The sequence below is a fragment of the Peromyscus eremicus genome, chromosome 8a (genome assembly GCF_949786415.1).
Source record: "Peromyscus eremicus chromosome 8a, PerEre_H2_v1, whole genome shotgun sequence".
NCBI classification, from domain to species: Eukaryota; Metazoa; Chordata; class Mammalia; order Rodentia; family Cricetidae; genus Peromyscus; species Peromyscus eremicus.
In genome coordinates, this window is record NC_081423.1 from 4,462,938 (window position 1) to 4,482,526 (window position 19,589).

Genomic DNA, 19,589 nt, shown 5'->3' on the forward strand with positions numbered 1-19,589 from the left:
TGGTAACAGGTGCTGTGTTGGCACTAACTAAGGTGGCTCCTAGGCTTCCAAAGAAGAGTCCCAGACACAGGCCTGGGGCCTAGAACCACTATGTGCTGTGACACCATCCCCAGCCAACACTGACCTGCTATGGAATGATCCTTTTGTACACTGTGAAGATTTGTCACTCAGATTGGTTTAATAAAAAGCTGACTGGCTGGTAGCTAGACAGGAAGTATAGGTGGGACAGCCTGACACAGAAAACTCTGGGAAGAAGAATGGCAGAGTCAGAGGGGTCGCCAGCCAGATGAAGAGGAAGCAAGACATGCAGGAGAGGTAAATGTCATGAGCCTCAGGGCAGCACATAGATTAATAGAAATGGGTTATTTTAAGTTGTAAGAGCTAGTTAGTAATAAGCCTGAGCCATCAGCTGAGCATTCATAATTCGTATTTAGTCCCTATGTCAGTTAATTGGGAACTGGCAGGCAGAAAAAAGTCCCTCTATATTCCAAAGTCAGGCACAGCACCAAGCTGCAGCCATTTCGGGACTGACGAGGACCAAATTGGAGTCCTTGAGGGAAGGCTCATCAATACTTATTGCCAAGGTTTCTAACAGTCCTTTCCAGTCCTTCTCATCAACTTCCTGTCTCCTATGAGGTGCCACCCAGGCCTTCTCATAGACTTTTTTTTTTTGGCATCCATGGAGAAGAGGCAGTTTCCATTGCTCATCCACAGAACATGGATGAATTCAGTGAGTACAAGCTTACCTCTACCAGAGTTCTGTTGCTGCACCTGAGTGTGAACCCTAGCCCTTAGCCCCAAGGTCTGAGAAGGGAGTCCTAGAAACCAAACCAAGGTGGAAAACCAGGTACTGTCTGTTACTCCACAGAGCAAGTCTAGAAGGGTGGAGGCTAAGGGAGAAACTAAATGTTCCTGAATAGCAAAGGCCAGAGAGGCAAAGCAGTCTCACTGTAAGGGGTGCTATGGGGGGTGAACTACAAAACAGCAATATCCTTGACCCATCGCGGGCCTGAGATAATGACCACTGAACAGCAGCCCAGCCTCATTTGCTCTTTGCTCCTGCCTTGGTTTCCATCTTCAGCCCTGGCTGGAGACAGCCCTATGCAGAGACACTGGGGAAATTAACTGATCAGACATGCCAGAAAGGGAGAACAGACAAGCTGATGAGAAACTGTCAGGAGCAAAGGAAGCAAAGTACCAATGGCCATGGCAGGTGCAACTCTGGATGGCAATGCTAACAGCAACAGGATGGCAGGGAGTGTATACTCATGGGGATGAATGCAACCTGACAAGGTGTGCTGGAACCCAGAGCTGAGGAACCCGGCATGCCACCAGCAGGAATTGACTACAGCCTGTGGGGAGGCAGTAGCTGTCATGGGGCTGCTTGGCTCCCGGTAATGGATGGCATCCATGTGAGAGGCAGTGGGCCAGGTGTTGGAGGGGTCACAGGGGAAGGAAGGAGACTGCATGTATGGGAGGGGATGAGACACAACATCAGCAGGAACTGGAGCCTGTCATGCTTTTTAAAGTCTCAGGCTATAAGGCTTGGCTAGTATACATGGGGCTCTGGGTTCCATCTCTACCCAACACCACAGGAGGAGGAGGAGGAAGAGAGGGAGGAGGTGGCGGTGGCATCAGGCTAGGTCTTTAGCTTCATTATGAGCACAATGGTTTACTTTGAGGAGAGCTGTCGAGAATGTCTTTCTAGAAAGGAAACTCTGGAAGCTGCCTCCTGCTAGTTAACCAGTTATGGCCCAGTGTGGGAGCCCATTCTCGGGTTCCTTGTGGCTTTACCCAGCAGGTCCGCATAGAGGATGATTAGGACCACGGGCCTAAGTGCAGGTGTCTGAGATGGTCTGCACTTGGCTGTGCTGGGAGGAGGTCTTTTGCTCCACCCCTTGGTGTCTCTATAAAAACCCTGGGGCAGAGACAGTCGGGGCCCGTTGGAATAGGTTCCAGGCCCTCTCGAGGCTATCCTTTATTTTCTATCTGTTTATCTCCGCGATATTCTCCGCAATAAATCCTTCTATCTAATATTTCCTGCTGCTCGCACTCAAGAAAACTCTGGGGAACTGTGGGGGTGGTTGGGTAAACGCCCCACAGAATGGCGCCATGAACAGGGACTAAAGAAAAAAGAAAAAAAGGGACTAAAGAAAAAAAAGGGGGGACTAAAAAGAAGGGGGGACTAAAGACAAATGAACAGGGACTAAAGACAAAGTAATAGGGACTAAAGATAAAGGAAAATAATAGTTTTATTACAGAGTTTTTGGCGAAAGTGCTGAGTTCAGCCCTGCCAGTGGATGAGGCATGCCGGTGTTATGGAAAATATATATTTTTTATATATATATTTTTGAGAGGCAGGGGTTTTATCCTCGAGAGAAAAGGAAAGCGGACTGGAAGGATGTCCGATGCTGCAGCGAAATTCTCTTCTGTCAAAATTTTCTATCTTCTATCCCTTTCTCAATTTCTATCTGTGAAAAATAAGTATAAGGCATAGGGTAGTAAAATAGTGTAGGGAAAACTTAGAAGTGTAAGATTGTGTAGGAAAAAATAAGTAAGGCAACTAGACAGAAAAACTCGTCAATTTTCTAACTTGGGGGCTCTGAATGCAAACTGGGGGAAAAATCTTTCTTTGGGCTATTTGGGTAGTAAAAAAGCTCTTCTTCGAGCTTATGGGGAAGAATAAGTTTCCTATGGAAGCTTTTGACCTGGGGCAGCTGAAATGCTAAGTCCAAGCGGCAGGAGAAAGTGATTTCTCCCTGAGGCAAAAATGGGGATGTAAAAAGCCAAAAAGTTTAAAGTTGGGAAGTTTTGGGAAAAGTTGCTCTTTCTCTTGGGGGGAAAAAAAACCTTTCTCTTAAAGCTTTTCTTGGAAAATTTGGGGGAAAAAACTCTAAAAAGCCTTCATCTTTCTCAAAAGCTCTCAAACTTAAAAACTAAAGCCTTTAACTTTCTCTCAAGGGCAAAAATTAGAATCACCTGAAGATATTAGTATGGGGACCACCTGTGATTAGCTCTAAGGGAAAAACAACAAACCTCTTAAGACAGCAAAACCTCTAAGTTCTGTTTTTCAAGCCTTAAAAATTGTCCCTGCAATGCAGGAGGCAGGGACAAGTTCCTAAAAACCTCTTGTAAGCTGTGTCTCTTCAAGCTAGTAAAAGACAGTGGGTCAGAGTACCCTGAGGGAAACGCTTGGGAGAGTGTGGGTAAAGAGCTACAGAGAGCCCAAAAGGGCCAGAAACTTTACCTGAGAAAAACAAAAAAGCCAAGCTTTTCAGTTACAGTGGAGCTGAGGCATCAAGGGTTTTGTTTCTGAGTTGAGCATTTCAGAATGAAAAGGTGCTCCTAATCGTCCTAATGCAAAGATCCCCTGAAGCATGCAAACTGTTAGCATTGTATCCTCGCTTCTGACCAAAAACCCAGAGGTGACTGGCCAGCATCTCTGAGTTGGGGTGCATTTCGGGGATACTAGGGTTCCTGCAGTTGTAAACTTCCTGGAGCATAGAGCTGAGGCAGGAAGGTGCAGGACCCAGGGGAAGATTGCTAATGAACAAACAAAACTAAAGCCAGTGGGAACAGCACAGTTGCCTGCTCTCCTACAAATCCCGAGTTGGTAGGTCCACAGCTGCAAAAAGAAATCTGAGAAAAAAGCTTTCCTATCAGAGTAAGGACCTTTCTGAGAAAACAGTAAAGCTGAACTGTGTCTGAAGCAGTTGTGCTGCTGAGTCAGAACGCTGTCTGGGGAAAGAGCCCAGCCAGGGCAGAACAGAACTGTCCAGGAGTAATGCTTTCTTTTCTGTCAGAGAAAGCACCTCTTTGAGAAAAGCTTTGTTTCAACTGACTCCGTGAGATGAGGGGGAGTGTAGCCCTAAGGGGTGATTGTCTCTGGCATAAGCTCTGTCCTTGAGCACCCAGACAAGCAAATGCAACCCACTGGGGGACTGGGTCAGGTGAAGGCCTGATGAAGTAAAACGCCTATCCTAATGGGAGTTTAGAAATGGCAAAAACCTCCTTTGTTAGATTTTCAGTCTGTACGCAAACCACACAGACCCCGAAAACAGAAACGGACAAAAAGCCCCTACCTTCAGTAGCAGGGAAAGCCGCCACTGTAGTGTCGGAAACTGTTTCTGGGGTAGAGGGGATAAACTGAGACCAAACTGGGAACTGTCTGGGAGAAAGACTCTAAAACAGAAGGGACCGATTCCTCCCCAGAAAAATATGACCTGAAAAAGCTGCTAGAATTTGAGGCAGATTCGGGGGGGAGAAAAAAAGCCCCTACTTCCAAGGGCAGCTAGCAGAGGTACAGAGCCGCAGATACTTGAAGCTCTGCATCTGGGGAAGGAAGGAACAAGCAAAATGAAATAGATCAGTGGGAGAAAATCTCTCTGAAAGAGCTATGAAAAAACTCTGTTGTGAATGTTTTTCACTGACTGGCTAAGACAAACACAAGCCCCGAGGAAAGTTGCTATCAGAAATTGCCCACCTCAATGCGCGCTAACGAGGCAGGTGCAGTTCTGATTTGGGGGCCAGTGTCAATTAAAGGAGAGACACCTGTTAAAGCCAGCTGAGGAGAGACCAGAAACCTCCCAATGTCCCATAATTGAAAATGTAAAATGCCTGTTCAAATCTCCCGTTGCAAAAGCAAAAAACTTTGTTCAAACCTCCCGGGCAAGAATTTGTAAGCAAGTCTGGTAAAAAAGAACTTAAAAGTTGACTCTTAGACCCAAAAAGAACTATGGGAAATGACTGATATAAGGGAAATGATATAAAGGACTGATTTAAGGGACTGATACTATTATGGACTGATATAAGGGAAATGCATTCTGGGAAAGGTAGTTTTTCTGCTAAAGATGGCGACATTGCCCTGAAACACTTTTGTCAGCTCGAAAATACATTCATGGTAAACTTAAAATACAGCTTTTAAAAGAATAAGGAGGAAAATCATCTAAGAGTTTTAAGTGTCAGTTCCAACGAAACATTGAAAGGATATGGAACTAGGCACTTCGTGGTTTGGGGGTTGGTAAAATGACTTATTTACCCTAATAGCTGTGCAAAGTTTTAACGGTAGTTGGATGACAGAAAGCTACCTATAAGATCAAACAAGCCACTTTAAAATCCTTAAAGCAAGAGAGAGCAGTTTATACACTGAACGTTGTCTTAGATATGAAGGAAACTTATGCTATCTACAAAAGAAAGCTGCCAGCCGGGCGGTGGTGGCGCACGCCTTTAATCCCAGCACTCGGGAGGCAGAGCCAGGCGGATCTCTGTGAGTTCAAGGCCAGCCTGGGCTACCAAGTGAGTTCTAGGAAAGGCACAAAGCTACACAGAGAAACCCTGTCTTGAAAAACCAAAAAAAAAAAAGAAAGCTGCCATGCTTTGTGGGCCATATTAGAGTTCACTCCAATCTTCCTGGTCCTTTAGCTGAGGGTAATGCGAAATGGAAAGATCCCTGCTCGGGATTGTGGAAGGGTCCCGATCCTGTGTTAATATGGGGTCGAGGACATGTTTGTGTTTTTTCACAAGAGGAGAATGAAGCTCGGTGATTACCGGAGCGTTTCGTAAGGAGCTTGGAACTAAGAAAGGTCAGCTCCAATGATGATCCTACAATGGAACCAGAATGAAAGTGGCTCAATTAGTGTTTCTGAGGTTTTGTCACTGGTTAATGCAAACAGTGAGGAAATAGAGTTCAGAGCTGTGCCGCTTTTGGCTTTACTAGCTCCTTTGGAAAAATACTTTATATCACCTAATAACTGTGCGATATTTGGCAAAGAGCTTACAGCAGCTAAATACGGTAATTTCACCGTCAGCGTGAAGGGAAGTTTTTCGGTAGAACAAACCAAGAGTACTGCTGTAATAGAAACATTTGTCTGAATTGAAGCACTTACGGGAGCTATTATGAATTTGGGTGAAGGGACAGCCTCTAGTTAAACACCGTCTACCGCTGACAGTGCATCTCTGCTGGGTCCGGAACGGCTGAGAGAACTGGCAACTTTGGAGTGTGGCGTCATCCTGGGAAGGTTACAGTCCCCTAGCAACAACTATCACAATTCTATAACAACAACACTCACTAAATCCCAGTGCTTTATAACAAAGCTGACTATAAACTCTAAACTTTAGAAATGATGTACGTACTTCCTGTCTAGTTAAGAGAATCTGTCTAATAGAGATAGTACTAATAATTAAGAGTAAGAAATAGAAAAAGAAGAAAATAAGATATGTGAGTTTGTAAAAATTACCTTGTTAGATCTGTGTTAAGAAATCTTTAGGTGTTTGCTAAGTTAAATATATGCTAATGGTAGCCCTGTATAAGTTTGTAAAATAGATCTATAGAGTTCCTTTAAGAAAATAAGCTTGCAAGAAATATCTAAGGTAGTCTAAGACGTGTAGTAATAAGCTTGTAAGAAGTAAAGATACTAATTGTAAATGTAAGTTTAAATAAGAAATATGATAAGTATATAAGAAATATATTTGCTAAAGTAGTTCTGTAGTTTCCTTAAGGAGTATAAATAAGTAGATGTTAATGTGTTATATGTGAGTTTGTAAAAACATGTAAATGTTGAATGTGAATCTAAATGCAAAAAATGTTATATGTGAGTTTGTAAAGTGTAAATGTTAAGTGTGAGTCTATTTTTAATGTATATGGTGAAAGAACCTGAGACACAGAAGGTAGTGTCCTACTAGACTGCAAAGCAGGCAGTCTGAGCGGTTTTTCAAAAGCTCCAAAAGCCGCTAAGAAGCTAAGAATGGCGGACGCCAGAACCAGCACAAGGCATCCGCAGCTGAGATCCGTGGAAAATCGACGCAACACAGAAAAACCTGAGCTAACATCAAAAAATGGTGCAGTTTAGACTACTACTGTCTAAAAAGGTCGGTCTGTGAGAACAAAAGTTGCAGAGACGCTTGTTTGAACTAAAATTGTTAACTGCAAAAAGTTTTGGTTGTAAAAAGTCTCTTCATATTTGGAAGTGAAAGCCTGATACCAGAATTTATTTCTTGTTTGAACTTTTTGAACTTAAAATGAGATAAAATTACAAAAAGACTTTGGTTATGGATTTCTTCATATTTGGAAGGCTCATACCAGAATTTATCATTTGAATTTTGGGACTTAAGAAATGAAATGAACAATAGAGATTTCATTGCAATGGGACAATTTTGAGTTTATTCATAAAAAAATGGAACTGTTTAAATGAAGAAATTTATTATTTCTACCTAGAGTCAAGATGCAGTTTTGTGTATGCATATATGCTTTATTAATTGGTGATTCATGAATTGTTTTGTGGAACTGTTTATGTAAAAATGAAATTACTTACAGAACTGGTTTTGTGTTACAAATGGAACTGTTTAAATTGAAACGTTTGGGTTTTCTAACTAGGCTTGAGATTTTGCTTAAATTATAAAGAAAGGGGGAAGAGTTAATATTCCTTAGTCTAATTTCAAAAGTTGTTTGAGGGATTAATGTCATGTTTTTGTTAGTAAGAAATGCAAATGGGGTATATTAAGAGACTACTTTTAAAGTGTAAAGAGTTTTATTAAGAAACTGCTTTTGGATGTTTTGCTAAGTTTTCAAAGTGTTAATGGTTAGATTGAGAAGATTGCTTTTCAATATGGGTTTGTAGGAATTGTATGAGTTTGGGTTCTTCTAACTAGGTTTGAGGTTTTCTTTAAAAAATTATAAAGAAAAGGAGGAGCTATGAGATTGAATTATGTTTGCAGAACCCTATTGATATTAATGCACCCTGGTTTTGTGGAGTTAAGGAAATATTTAAGTTTGATGTGAATACATCGAAGTTTTTCCTATGTTCTGTTAACAAGAAAATTCAAATGATTGAGTTAAAGTTGTAAGATGGAGAAAATTGTTAACTATATATAGCACCATATATGCTAATTCAAATGGTTCTGTTAAGAGTTTGCTTTGAGTTGTAAGATTGAGAGAATTGTGACTATGTATAGCAATATTTATGTTAACCTGTTAATGGTAATGATGAAGCTAAGGGATTCTTTAAGTTTGTAGCCGCCTTAAGAGTTTTGGCTTAGAAAGGGCTTGAGGCAGCTAAGACTGCTGTAGTCACCTTGGACCTAATTCAAAAGAGAAATGCCATCTATATCATCCTCTACTCCCATACTGGGAGGTGTAACAGCTATGGAGATTGCTGTAAGCCATTAATAGTTTTTTTTATATATTAAGAAAGGGGGACCTGTGGGAGCCCATTCTCGGGTTCCTTGTGGCTTTACCCAGCAGGTCCGCATAGAGGATGATTAGGACCACGGGCCTAAGTGCAGGTGTCTGAGATGGTCTGCACTTGGCTGTGCTGGGAGGAGGTCTTTTGCTCCACCCCTTGGTGTCTCTATAAAAACCCTGGGGCAGAGACAGTCGGGGCCCGTTGGAATAGGTTCCAGGCCCTCTCGAGGCTATCCTTTATTTTCTATCTGTTTATCTCCGCGATATTCTCCGCAATAAATCCTTCTATCTAATATTTCCTGCTGCTCGCACTCAAGAAAACTCTGGGGAACTGTGGGGGTGGTTGGGTAAACGCCCCACAGCCCAGACATGCAGCAGGCACCTCCACACAGATGACAAGCACTGTGTCAAGCCTTGATGGTAAGAGAAGGGCAAGCCCAGCAGCAGGTCACATGGACACCCACTGATGGCTCCAGGTGCAGCTGGCTCTCTTAACTGAGAGTGCACAGCTTCCTTAGAGGGCATGTGAGAAACTGATGCAGACGCTGTCTTCAAGAGGAAGGCTAGGGACAAAGCAGAGGGGAGGCATTTGCCACTAGATGTTTTCGTGTGCCAACTGACTTAATTTCCATGACTAAGGCTTGAAGAGTCACGGAGGTTTAGTTCTGCTTTAATGACTCTAGCCATAGGCTGTCTCAGCAAGCATCAGTTAGTAGACATTTACTCCCAACAAGCTTAGTGTAAAGCTCCTGTAGTATCACTTGACACCATGTGTCATTCTACGCCAACTCCAGTTCTTGTGAATATTCTTGAGGAAAAGCTCCAAACTTGGCTGTGGGGAGCCAGGTGGGCCAAGAGCAGAAGCTGCTCCCGGCACTGGGCACTGAGGGAGGGACTGGTGCATGCCAGGGAATTGTCAGCTCTGTTGGAACTGGAGCCTGGCCACACAGCCTGAGCAAGGGAAGCTGGAGAACCACACCTTTCTTTAGAAAGGAAACCTACGCTTCCACCCAGGTCTATTTTAGCAATGAGCCCACGGCAAGAACACCAAGTATTATAAATAGCAAAACCAAGGTTCCAATTTGACTGGTTTTCTCTGATGTCAGGAAAGTGGTCGCTGGTTAGGTTAGCTGTAAAGCAGAAAGGGGTCTGTAGAAAGCCACAGTGGGAAGCCAGCCTCATTGGGTTAGACAGCCACACTTGAATTTCCCACTACCACGCCTGAGTCACCAATGCCTGTGGCTTCAGTCTGCAGAAAAACACCTGAGAAATTGTAATGAGGCTGAAGAAGAGCATTGTAGGACTTACCTCAGAGGCCATAAAGGAAATTCCTTCCCCAAGTGCCCTCCCTCCCTCTGCATCAGTAAAGAGGAAGGATGCACAGAGCGTACGCAGTGCTGTGTCACAGACATCAAAGACGGTGAGGAGCATGCCTACCTTTGTTATGAGACATGGCGTACAGGAGGCAGAGCACAAAGAGGGCGTGGTAATCGTCATCAGGGCTGTCCAGGGCATGGTAGACCATATCCAGGAAGGGTCTGGAAAAGAGGAGAGGTCTGTAATCCTCTGGCACAAGTGCATATTTTCCCTCTCACCTGACAGCATCAGCTGTCTTTGCTTCTCACAGGTCTGGGCTCTAAGGCCACTAGTTTGTGGTAAACGCAGTATGTGCCTGGTCCAGAATCAGGTACTGGGAACACATCCAAATGAATGAGAGCTGGGCTCTGACCTTGGAAAGATGTCATTTAGAGGGGAAAGTGACCAAGGAACAGACCACTTAGTCACTCACTGGGTGTCTCAGATTCTGGAGATGATAGGTACAAAGTCCCTGCTCTTCTGCACTCCTCTGCCAGCTGGCAGAGACAGCACAGGTGCACATCATCACAGGATAATATAATGGACCGACACTACCTGGCAAGGCACAGACAGCACATGAGTGAGTTTAAAGGTACAGCTATGGAGTCAGACTGACCGGGTTCAAATGCTGATCTGGCTTCTTCCTGTTACAAACCCTCTGCTGAGTTCCTTAACTGCACAGAAGCATTCCAGCCCAGAAGGCTGACTGGAGGGCCTCGGCATAGGGTCATGCACTGTATTTGATTATTATATTTAATATTGCAAGGATACTTCTCCATGATTTCATTTTGGCAGTGTCCTAGCTCAGCAATTTCTTAGGCTAATATTCCTTGACTAGAAGAATTGATGGTGAGGTCTCTCACCAATCTCCCCTGTACTTTGTGGGTAAGATATAAAGAGTTGCCATAACCTGGGGAATCCACATCCCAAGTGCTGTCCTTCCCAGGGTGGGGCCTAGCCTGGCAAGACTCTTCAGTAACAGACAACAGAATAAGCACAGGGCAGGCCTGGGGGCAGGAGACTCTGACCCCATCTGAGGCTGTCCCACTGCCAGGCTGAGGTCAAGAAAGCCAAGTACTCCAGAGAGTGAACAAGGATGTATTTAACACTCAGAAGTCACATGGGTATTGGCAATGGACTATTTTGAGGGTTGAAAATAGGACTGTTCAAAGGAGACCATTTGCTGCAGAGTCTTCCATACAATCTTGAATATCTTAGGCCTTTGAGGGGGCAGTCTGGAGATGGAGTGGAAGACCTTGAGCATGCCAGGCAAGTGCTCTATTACTGAGTTACACTCCTAGCTCCTCATTTAAGTCCTCAAATCCTCACGTGTCAACACAAAATATTAAGCTGAAAAATGAAAATAAAGTAGTGAAAATGTATTTGTCATGTTTCAAATAAACATGTGACACACAAAAATTAAAAGGAAAAAACCTCAATGTGTACATTGACATTCAGTCTCTATTTTCTAGTGCCCAGGATGGGGCTCCTCCATTCAGACCTGTCCACAGCTTTGTGTGTAGATTTGGGTTTTTTTTTTTTTTTTTTTTTTTTTTGGTTTTTCGAGACAGGGTTTCTCTGTGTAGCTTTGCGCCTTTCCTGGAACTCACTTGGTAGTCCAGGCTGGCCTCGAACTCACAGAGATCCGCCTGGCTCTGCCTCCCGAGTGCTGGGATTAAAGGCGTGCGCCACCACCGCCCGGCGTAGATTTGGGTTTTGTGAGTATTTTTTTTTTTTTTTTTTTTTTTTTAGCAACAACTCTGCCAAATGTGAGAGCAGCATAAATTGTAAAACCTTCTTGTAAAGCAGCTCTCACAATTTGGATCATATTTGCACTGGGAATCACGTGACTAACCAAGCACAGGAACAGAGGGAGGGCTTGCTGTGTGTGTGCTGCTTTTACATATTGATATGGAGTAGTGTGAAGAAGCTACTAAGCACGCGTTTACTAAGGACAATGATGTGATAAAGATGCTGGGATTTGATATGAAACAGCAAAAGGAGAAATAAAAAATGACAGGCATGAGCTGGGGATGGGGGACAAAATGCCCAGAAAAGTGGCTTTTTGTAAGAAGTTTGTAAGAAATAATCAAAATAGGAACATCTGGGATCACTGACTTTTATTTCTTCTTTGTACTTCTGAAGACTTTTCACATTTTTTAGGATGTGCATAAAAATTTATATACCTTTTAAAAGTTGCTGAGCTGTGCCTGGGTGCACACCTTTAATCCCAGCACTCAGGAAGCAGAGGCAGGGGGAGGAGCTCTGTGGATTTCAGGCCAGCCAGGGAGAGCTACTTACTAAGACTGTCTCAAAACAAAACAACAATGGCTTTTGTAGGGTTCTTTTTTTTTTTGGGGGGGGGGGAAGGGGGGTATCTAACTTGATCCCAATTGCAGGCAGGACACTATACAAAGAAAACTACAGTAGCTCCAGTTCTCACAGTAGCGGGAAAGATGTCAAGATTCAACTGATGCTTTGGGGAACAAATGGCCATCTTCCTCCTCACTTGCTCCCAGCCTCAGTGCTGGGAGATGGGCTGCTGCTTCAGGCCTGTAGGCAGCCCACGCCCAAGCCGAGCCAAGTTCTGCTAATTGGAAAGCCATGCAGTCAGAGTTACCAGTTAGTCATCTGAGGTTAAAAAGAACCCGATTAACTGTCCCCTAAGATGCAGGGAAAAAGGAGTCATCCAGTCCAATAATCACACAGAACGTCTTGGTTTCCTTCTCACTTTCACAAAGCTACAGTGTTACTCTTTCAGGATCATGAATCCATGCACTGGATCCTAAAACCTGCACATCACCATGGCGGTGTCACAGGAAAAGGAGCAGCAGCTAATGTTCTGTAAGCACACAGATCTCATCTGCTTAAGCATCCTCTACTGTTTGTCATTTGTGGTTGTTCCAGTTATTCACAGTCTAACTAATGCTGGACCACGCTTCTAACCTGTCTCTTCTATGCTTAGAATGAATTTCTTCATTTTCAGAGCTCAGGGGTTACATATTGTTAAGTAAAATCATAAAAGGCTTCCTTTACAGGTTACAACTGACAACCATGTGTTAGCCAATGATTTTTAGTTAACAAAATCAAAAAACTGTTCTCTTGTACATCTGCTACAAGTTAATCCTCTCTGTTAGAAAACCAAACACCATCCAAACAAAGAAGAAAATAAGAACTAGTAATGTACATGGCTTCGCCAGCAGCAGGATACTGGCCTACTTGATGGAGGGCCTGGCCTCCCTCCTCAGCACCACCCACACACCCACTAACCAATAAGACATGGAGAAAAAAACTGAAAATAAGTACACTTCAGTGCTTTCAACTGGGTTAACAAATGGGGTGATTGTGTGGAGGGAGTACATTCCTGGCCACACCTTGAGGCTTCAAGAAGTCAGTGTGTTGCAGGGAGACCAAAAACCCACATCAGTGTACCTGCACTAACACACTAACCTGCTGCTGAGGCCTGTGTGGTGTGGCTGCCTAACAGGACAGGGAACAACCCTAACATGAAGATGCCCTCTAGCTGCTCCCTGCAGACTGTGGGAACAATCCTGTGCTGTAGTTGATGAGCCTCAGCAAAACTGTAGGAAATAAGCAGGGTAAGGTTCAAGATCAGCTCCACGAGCCAGTGAGTGTGAGTGTCAGGTGGGCCAGGACAGGCGGCAGCAGTAGATCTCATCGTGTGCCAAAGGCCCTACAGATGCAAGCAAGCACGGCAATCAAGGACAGAGATGGGAACTTCATGCCCACTGGCTCTCAAGAGGGTCCTCCTTTCGTTAGACCCAGCCTAGTTGCCAAGTGTTCCACGGTGGCAGTGTCCTGTCCTGGCCACCTTTCCAAAGGATAAGGGTATGAGCACATGTCAAGGGTCAGTTCTTTTCTCATGCACCTCAAGAGCTCATGCCTCTGGGTGGCCAGAGGCTGAAGCAGAGGGAACAAAGGCGAACAGGGCAGCCATTTGGTGTGCAGGGTAGCTGTGAGGGGTTGTTTACCTTTGCCAAGGCTGAGTGGCTGTCTAGAGCCCCCAGCAGTGCCCTGCTGCCTACCTGCTCCACTGTGTGCTCTCTGCGCCTGTGGCAGCGCTCTTCTCCTCGTCCGTGGTGTTCTGCTCCCTCACTGAGGCCCCAGCAGTGGCCAGCTCGGAGAGCTTGCTACGCTCCATAATCACCATCTCAATCTCTGGAAGCAAACATGGAGACGGGTGAGCTCAGCTGGCATCAATAACCGAGACTCAGAAGCCTCTTCAAGGTCTAGACCACGCACGTGTAAAGCACCCCAGACATGCCAAGCCAAGTCTCAACAGTGGGAGTGACACCAGCAACATGTGGGCAGAAGCCGTCTAGGCCAGGCCCCTCTGTCCACCCCTCTGAGAAACACACAAGGAAGTCGTTTGTTCTATTTCCTGATTTAAAGATACTTGACTCTGCTTGTTACCACACTTCTTTTTCAAAGGGGTGGGGGGCAGCTCAGAAGCCATAACATGTGGCTAATTAATTCACTGGAGTGCTCTGAAGCTCTTTACACTTTAGAGACAGCTCTCACAGGACAGAGGCCATGTTTCCCCTTTCCATTAACAACCTCTGGAAGCTGGAGGCAAGTTAGGAACCTCATTTTGTTTTTTCCACCTCTGGAAGAGCAATTTACAGCAACCGACTTAAAGTGCCATATATGTTTTTATTTGCCCAAACATTAAGAACCACTGAGCAGAAAGACCTGGAAGTCAAGAGCGATGCTATGCTTCCTGGGGTTCCTTCCCATCAGGAGTCCTTGTCGTGTGGTGAGGACCCCTGGGCTGGATGTCCTTCCCCTGTGCTTTCCACGGGCACATACAGATCTCTCAGCTGGCTTCACTTCCTCTCTTGTCCTCATTTGTTCACCACACAGACCCACGTGACAGTAACTGGAAATAAACTCATGTCCCTCCTTTGTTCCAAACTCCCAACGCTTTCTCCTCACACTCAGGATGAAATCCAAATGGTACAGACCACGGCCTGAAGCCTCCCACGCCTGGCCCTATCTGCCTCTGATCTCACCCTCTGGCCTTCTCTGCCTTGCAGGCTCCCCCTCTGGCCGTGTTGGCTTATTGATGGCTAGCTCTCAAATGGCTCACTTTCTCAGACATGGGTGTTACTCAGTTACATCTTCCAGTGCTCAGCTTAAATGTCACCCCCTTGGAGATGCCATGGTCACTCTCCTCACCTGTTCTTTTTTTTCTTAGCTCTTTTTAAGTGAGTACCGGCTAAACTGTGTACTTGGTTAGATTTCACTCCCTTCCCTAATGTCCTTTTTGTTCTAGGATCTTATTAGCTCCAGCCACTGTGCTTAGGCTCTGCTGGGCCATAAGAGTTTTTCAGACTTTCCTCACTTTTGATGAACTTGGCAGTGTGTGGGGTCATGGTCAGAAATTTTTTGAATCCCAGGATGGAAGTTTGACTGATTTTTCCCCCCAACCATTAGGCTGGGACTATGGGTTTTGAAGAGGAAGACCACAAATGAGAAGCATCCTTTTTGTAACATCTGAGCCTGCACACACACACACACCGGCAACATGATCTTAAGACATAGTTCAGTCCTGTATTGGCCATGCTAGTATCAGGCTTCTTTGTGGTCAAATTATTCTCCTCCTTCTATACTGTTCTGTGGAAGAAGTCTCCACATAAAGTACTGTTGTTGCTGTTACTGTTAGCAGTGCAGGGGCTCATATCCGAGGCCCTGGGCACACTAGCAAAGACCTTAGACAAATGGTTCTCAACCTGTGGGTCGCAACCCTTTGTGAGTTAAATGGTTTTTTTTCACAGGGGTCACCTAAGGCCATAGGAAAACACAGAGATTTACATTATGATTCATAATTATAGCAAAATCATAGTTATAAGATAGCAGTGAAAATAACTGTATGGTTAGGGGGTCACCACAACATGAGGAACTCTATTAAAGGGTAGCAGTATTAGGAAGGTTGAGAACCACTGCCTTAGATACTGAGCCATACCCCTCAACCTTATTTGCATAAATGATTTGGAATTCTTCACAGCAAATATGACTTCCCTGCCCCTCACCTTTTTTCTGTTTCAGTCTACAGCCTCTCTAACCACCTGCACTGATATTCCCTATTGTTTTACTTGCTTACTCTTGGCCATCCTCCACTAGGCCATGAGCTTCGTAAGCATAGCTAGCTCCCTAGCACAGAGTGTACCTCTTGAATATGTGAACAGATCACTGCCTAGGTCCAGCACAACATGGGAAGTTTGGTGCAGGCAGGACTAGCTACAGGTTGTAGCAGTGTGGCATGGGTTGGGGTGGTCCAGAGCCTGACAGTCTATAGCGGATGTTCATAAAGTTCTCTTATGGGGAGATGTCTGACCACACCTCCCCCACATACACACTTTCTGGGCTCTCTTAGCATGATCAACTTGTAGCCAGCCCCTGGGATGGAGGCAATCCCACACATGTTCCCTTGGGACCAGGGCCTCTGGAGGCTCACTCTGGGGGAGCCTCCTACTCTCCCCACATAATCTGAAGCCAGATGCTAGATGAAAGTCTCCCACAAGGTGGTCCCCATCCCACAGGCAGAGACCAATGAAGTAACTTTCGGGGGTATGTGACAACTCTCTCTGGTTGTTTTGTAGGTATCTCACAGGCACTGGGTGACAACCCCAGCCACATAAAAAGCTTATTCTTTTGTGCAGTGAGGCTAAGTTTAAGAAACAAACAAGTGACTCAGTTCACAGAAAGCTGCTCAACGGACAACAGAACAGACAGTACTCAGTCATGGCTGAACAGGAGACGGCACCAACCCTGTATTAGGTGCCATTTTTTCCTTTCCTTGTTGCTCTACCAGTTCTCTGCAACACCCAGCTTCTTCCTAGTCATCATCTTAGGTTTCCCCAGAGTGAGGTGCAAGATGATTTGCTAGGTAGGTCATTTTCTTACCCTTAAGTATCTATTTTGTTTGCTTTATACTGTATATAACTTAACATAGTAATGTGAATATGTATGATTTATAATAAATGTGTTCTTGGTAGGTGCAGGCTTCTATTTTGTTTGTATCTGTTTGTGTTTACTGATAAAGAATGTCACCACAACATTTAAAGTCGGCCATGCCTCCCCTTGGCTCTGGCCTATAACCTCTGCCTGGTGATCCCAGGCCCAACTTGCACATGTTATGAGCTCACTTCCCCTGGCAGAGCTCCACCCTGCTTGGCTGACATGGTGGGAACATTGCTCCCAGGACTCCCAAAGGTCACAGAGCCAAGTTCCAGTGCAGAGTATGAAGGACAAGCCAGCATATCACATTAGTCCCCTTCCCAGACTTTCCATGTCACTGGACACCATCAGGATTCTAGAGCAAAAGAAGAGTTCAAGACAGACTAGTCCACTGCTTGTCAGACAATTTTCCAAGTGACTCCATAACTTTTTGCTTTTTGGAATGCTGGGGATAGAACCCAGGGCCTTGTGAATGTTAGGCAAGTACTCTGGCACTGAGCCACATCTTTAGCCATCAAGATGAATCTGAAGGGACTTTCCCAGGGCATGCCAACATAGTGGATAGGTGAGCACAGGGCTGCTCCAGGTAAAAGTGGGTAAATACCAACGGTCTACCCATGTGGTCACTCGGGTACTGTAGAGGCCCCTTCCTGGAATTCTAGCACTTCAAAAACAAAACAAAACTCCTGAAATCTGCTTGTCTGTTCCAAATCTGGCCACCAAATCTGAGAAAAGAGCAACTCAGAAGCACAAGAGCTCTCTGTACAGCTAGAACATGCGCAGAAGCCAGCACAGGTTCCAGCTCCCCGCAGAGAAATGTGGCAGCAGAAGCACCTTAAATCCTGGCTGTGCCACCTGTCACCAGCCATTCACCCCACCCTCTTGAGCTCTCCCTGATTCGGCACCACCATGGAACAGACTTTCTGATCAGGTTAATAATTTCCCAGATGACTGTAGAACAGCTCTCCTCTTCTTGCAATCAATTTTATCCAGAAAACTTTTACAGGGAGCGTTCTCACCTGAGCTCCACCAGTTCCCTGTCCCCTATGAGATGGGAACAGAAGTGGCTTTTGGGGGGAGGGTCTCCTCAGTTTGTCACAGCTCTGAAATAGACTTCCCAGCCATCTTTAAGAGGATACTAAAGAGGCTGTGATCTTTCCTGTGAAGCCCTCTGATGCCATACCAGAATGCCTCCAGTGGTCCTGAGCTGTTTCCAGTCCCACCCTGCTCTGTCCTTGCTGATGCTGGACTTATTCTAGGGCAGCCAGATTCCACCAATAGGCCATGCAATATGCTCATGTGACTCAGGAGCTACCAATGGCCACATATTATGCTAACGGTAACAAAGAGCTCCATTGAACCTCAGTTATACTTTGAGACATCCCCAGCCCCACCAGCCAGGCTTCTGTTTAAATGAGAATGGCTTATGTTGAAGTAATAGCTCTTTTTTAAAAAATTAATTTGTGTGTGTGCGTGCGTGCGTGCGTGCGCATGCGCGTGCGTGGTGGGGGTACATGTGTGCCTATGAGCATGAGTAGAACCAGGAAGAAGATGTTGGGTATTATGCTTTGTCACTTTCCACCTCACTTCTTTAAGACATAGTCTCATGCCCTATTGATCCCCCTGCCTTGCCCTGCACAGCAATGGAGTTACAATCATTCGCAAAAGCACACGTGGCCTTCTGCTTGACTACTGGGTATGTAAATTCATGTCCTCAGGCTTGCTCAACAAGCACCTGTACCTACTGAACCATCTTCCCAGCCCTAATGGGCTCATTTTAAAGATGTGCCATCATTTAACCTGATAAGGTCCTTGGAGCCTGGAAGATTTTATTAGGTACTGAGACTATACAGGACTTGGCGGGGGGTGGGGGGGTGGGGGGGTGGTAACTGTGTCCCTATAGTTTCAGGCACTGGAATCCTTGGTCTCTAGTCTGTGGCATGTTTGGACAGGGTTAGGCAGTGTTGCTTTACTAGAGCAAGTAGGTCACTGGGATGAAACTCACTTTGTAGACTAAGCTGGCTTTGAACTTATAAGAGATCTGCCTTCCTCTGCCTCCCAGTTTAAAAAACCAGCTGCCATTTCTAGTTCATTCTCTCCACTTGCTGCTTGGGGCTCAAGATGTGAGCTCTCAGCTGTTCTGCTGCCATGCCTGCTTGCTATGACACTTCCTCAGAACCACTGGGACGGTGACGGATTTTCATTCATAAGAGAGGAAGGTATCAGAAATGTGTCTATCACACTGCCCTGCCCCTTGAGCAAAAAGAAAGGCAAAGAAACACAAATTTGACCTTTTTTTTTTTTGAAAGAGTGTCTCACTATGTAGCCCAGACTGGCCTCAAACCTGAGCTCATCCCGCTACAGTCTCCCCAGTGTTGGGACTGCAGGTGTGTGCCACCACACCTGGCTAAATCTGCTTATTTTTACAACACACACACACACACACACACACACACACACACACACACACACACGGAGGGAGGGAGGGAGGGAGGGAGGGAGGGAGGGAGGGAGGATAGAGAAGATAATTTAGCAAAGTGGATGAGAGATAAGGTGCAATGGAAGTTTTCAGTGTTAAAACACTATGTATTTTAAAAAGGAAATTATGTGTGGGGGGGATTGGGTTGGATGTGATCAAGATACATTGTACAAATGTATTAAATTGAAAAACAAAAATATATATGAAATTGTATCAACAAGAATACTAAATAGAACAAAAAGAAAAATGTCAAATTTGTTTAAAGTGAATGCCATACCTACCCTGAAGGTAGAAAGGGGGTGGGTCAATCCAAGTAGCATATGGACGAAGAGTTGCCTATACACACAAGTTTGGGAGACACGTAAAATATTGGGGTGGGGTGGCAGATGGAGAAGTATTGCAAACAAATGCTCCCCTGATTATTTACAGAATGACAAATAATTGAGTGATGTAATTCTGAAGCTGTTTTGGCTTACTACAGGCCTCAGAAAATAACTGTGTTGTAGAGAAGACCAAGGATTTAACTGTGGACAAAAATATAATGGGGAAGCCAAGAAATGAGGAAATAGGCCAAAACTGAGAATCAGTACACTC

The 19,589-nt window shown here is 44.9% G+C and overlaps 1 protein-coding gene across 5 annotated transcripts in view; it reads right to left on the reverse strand.

The window, feature by feature from the left end:
* The window catches only part of Clec16a (C-type lectin domain containing 16A), a 223,779-nt gene that overhangs the window by 137,695 nt on the left and 66,495 nt on the right, over positions 1 to 19,589 (reverse strand). For all 5 annotated transcript variants that reach the window (XM_059269996.1, XM_059269997.1, XM_059269994.1 and 2 more), the window contains exons 11-12: positions 13,582 to 13,714; positions 9,617 to 9,717 (exon numbers count right to left, since the gene is read on the reverse strand). In XM_059269996.1, the coding sequence (XP_059125979.1) occupies positions 9,617 to 9,717; positions 13,582 to 13,714 (234 nt within the window). The remainder of the gene's footprint in view (positions 1 to 9,616; positions 9,718 to 13,581; positions 13,715 to 19,589) is intronic.